Here is a 3,144-nt window from a genome sequence, read left to right as displayed (position 1 = left end):
TTATAACAGCAATACAAAATTTAACGAAGGGCACGCCAAGTTTTTTCTTCATTATAATCCAGTTTATCACTTTTCCATTTTTTAAATTTTTGAATGTTTTTCACAAATAAGCTTTTTGAGGTCTTTTTAAAATAATGAGGCTAGTTTAATAATGGCTATAATTTTATTAATTTCACAACTATTTTTGATCAATCATTTTTTAATAATTGTATATTTAAATTATAAAAAAAATTTGTTCTTAGTTTTAGAAAGAATGTAAGTGACATTTTTTATGTATTTGGCATATATATATTTTTTAAAAAGATTTTTTATGGTAATACTATAGCAAAGTTATGTTGTTATAATCGTTTATTTTAAAATTTGACACTTTACCAATTTCATCTTATTTATATTTTCATAATGATTTTATGTCATTTGACAATCCCGTACTCACAATTTCGTATCGCTTGGGAACTAACGTATACTCGCCTTATAAAAAGAATCAATTATGGATTAATTTTGTCAATTGATACCGCATTATATTTATTTTCAAATTCACTATGTTTTAAAACCAATATATTTTATATACAATTAGATTTGACTAGACGCTTAATAACTACTTTTATTTACTTTTTACTATGTTTTTATTATGTTTTATTTCATACTGTTTATTATCTTTTATATAAACTTTTATATAACGGACATTCAATAAATGCGTGCAATCTCGATATTGGCCTTTACAAATGCCTGTTTTCTAATTAATGGCGTCCCATCCTCCAACTTAATTTCACTTAATTGTAAACTATTAACTTACATGTAATTTTATTTCTTTTCTTGACTAATGAAGAGAACTGTGTGAAGTCGAAACATTTAGTCACTTAATTTTGAACACGCACATTGAATAAATAACTCTTTAACAACCCTTAATAAATTATTCTTGGCTCTTTTTAATTTATTTTTTACCTGTGCTTAATACAAAGCCACAAATATTTTACTTATTATTTTACGAAAAAAAGATTAATTTTACCTATATTATTGTGTATATATATAAAACAAGACTGTCTTTCAATTTGTCATTGCAACGTAGTCGAAATGGTGAAACTGTTGACGGATGCAATAATTAGAGGCGTGCCAGACACTGCACAAGAATTCCTGAAGAACTATCCTGACAATGTGGATGCGAGCATTCTCGGCAAAATGACGTGCCTGCATGTGGCCGCGAAGCAAGGTCAGCGCGAGCTCTGCACCCTTGTTCTGGACGGTGGTGCTTCTTTGCAGGTGGTCGACGAGGAGGGAAACACACCCTTGCATTACACGGTATTCGGGTAAGTTGAAAGTCGTTGCTGGATTTTACATCAACTAATATTGGTATTCTCTCGTTTGATTAAACAGTAATCGGCCGGAGATAACGGATCTACTGTTATCGCGAGGTGCAGCCGTCGATGCCGTCAATAACGACAAATGTAGTGCTCTGCATGTGGCTGCGGAGACAGGTCATCGCGAGGTCTGCACTTTCCTTTTGGACGCTGGTGCGTCTTTGCATTTGATCGACAAGGAGGGAAACACACCCTTGCATTACACGGTATTCGGGTAAGTTGAAAGTCGTTGTTGGATCTGTCGTAACGTCAAACTAACAATAGGGTAAATTTTCGTTTAATTAAATAGCAATCAACCGAAGATAACGGATCAACTGTTATTGCGAGGCGCAGCCATTGATGCCGTCAATAACAACAAATCTAGTGCTCTGCATGAGGCCGCGTTTAAAGGTCAGCGCGAGATCTGTACCCTCCTTTTGGACGCTGGTGCTTCTTTGCATATGGTCGACGAGGACGGAGACACTCCCTTGCATTTGGCGGCATACGGGTAAGTTGGAAGTCGTTGCTGAATCTGCCTAAACATCAAACTAACATTGGTATCCTTTCTTTTGTTTAAACAGCAATCAGTCGATGGTAACAGATCTGCTGTTATCGCAAGGCGCAGTCATTGATGCTGTCAATAACGACAAATGTAGTGCTCTGCATGTGGCAGTTAAGAATTATTACGTAAAATGCGTGAGAGTGCTGCTAAGTTATCATTGCGACGTCAATCTCCAGGACTTACATGGCAACACAGCGTTGCACAACGCGATCGAGATCAAGGACGCATTGGACGTGATCGACGCATTATGCACCTGCGAGACAGTAGACTTCACGTTGAGGAACAAACGAGGTTTCAGCATCCTGCATTACGCTGCGCTTAAAGACAACGCTCAGTACGTATAAGGCAGATACGATCAAGTATAGCCGCATAACGGTCTCAATACGGTCACGTCTGCCAAGCAATAGCTTGGCCACGCTTAAATTAATTCATTTGATCAATGTTTTAACTACGTGAATCTGTGAATTTGCAGTGCAATTGGGAGGCTGGTTACACACACGCGTCATTTAGTGAACGCGAAAAAAGAGGACGGATTCACAGCGTTGCATCTAGCGGCATTCAACGGATACAAGGAAGTAGCGGCCATCCTCCTCTCGCAAAATGGCGGCTGCGCCGCAGTCGATTTGCGCAATAATCAAGGGCAAACGCCGTTGCATTTAGCGACTTCGGAGGGACACTGGCCGCTCGTCGAACTGTTGGTGCATCATAATGCGGACGTCAGCAGCATAGACAAGGACGGTAACACTGTGCTGCATATCGCGTGCTGCACTGCCAACAGCCCGAATCAACAGATTGTAGTGCTTATCACCCGAAAGTAGCCGAGATTCACCACTTATACATGCTGTATGTTGCCTGACAATGAGAATGTTATGTAAACCAATTCTAAATACACGTACATATGTATATACATATACATGTTTTAGATATTAAGGGGTTACATCACCTTGACCGCCTAAAAATCAATCGGTAACTTTGGGAATTTTTTTTAGGAAAACTATAAAAATAACAAAAAATTTTAAGGCTTTAATCATACAAGTGTTTAGAAGTAAAAAATTTTTATTTATTTATTTTTTTAACAAAATGGCGAGGCTGAAGCCAAATTATTAAACGTCGTTTTGTCAAATCGGCGTTGCGGGGATCTGCCATTTGATTGAACCTGGAGCAAAAAACCAAAATTTTTTAAAAACTATATAATATGCACTAAAGAAATACATACGGATATGACGATATGTTAAATACTTTTTTTTT

The 3,144-nt window shown here is 37.2% G+C and overlaps 1 protein-coding gene across 1 annotated transcript in view; it reads left to right on the top strand.

The window, feature by feature from the left end:
• The window catches only part of LOC105457295 (ankyrin-3-like), a 45,710-nt gene that overhangs the window by 38,740 nt on the left and 3,826 nt on the right, over window positions 1-3,144 (top strand). The window contains 5 exon segments of the mRNA XM_011701895.1: window positions 1,372-1,569; window positions 1,645-1,842; window positions 1,916-2,230; window positions 2,369-2,705; window positions 2,707-2,739. Coding sequence (XP_011700197.1) covers window positions 1,372-1,569; window positions 1,645-1,842; window positions 1,916-2,230; window positions 2,369-2,705; window positions 2,707-2,739 — 1,081 coding nt within the window.

The sequence above is a fragment of the Wasmannia auropunctata genome, unplaced genomic scaffold, assembly GCF_000956235.1.
Source record: "Wasmannia auropunctata unplaced genomic scaffold, wasmannia.A_1.0 LD336103.1, whole genome shotgun sequence".
NCBI classification, from domain to species: domain Eukaryota; kingdom Metazoa; phylum Arthropoda; class Insecta; order Hymenoptera; family Formicidae; genus Wasmannia; species Wasmannia auropunctata.
This window is presented reverse-complemented; position numbering and strand designations above follow the sequence as displayed.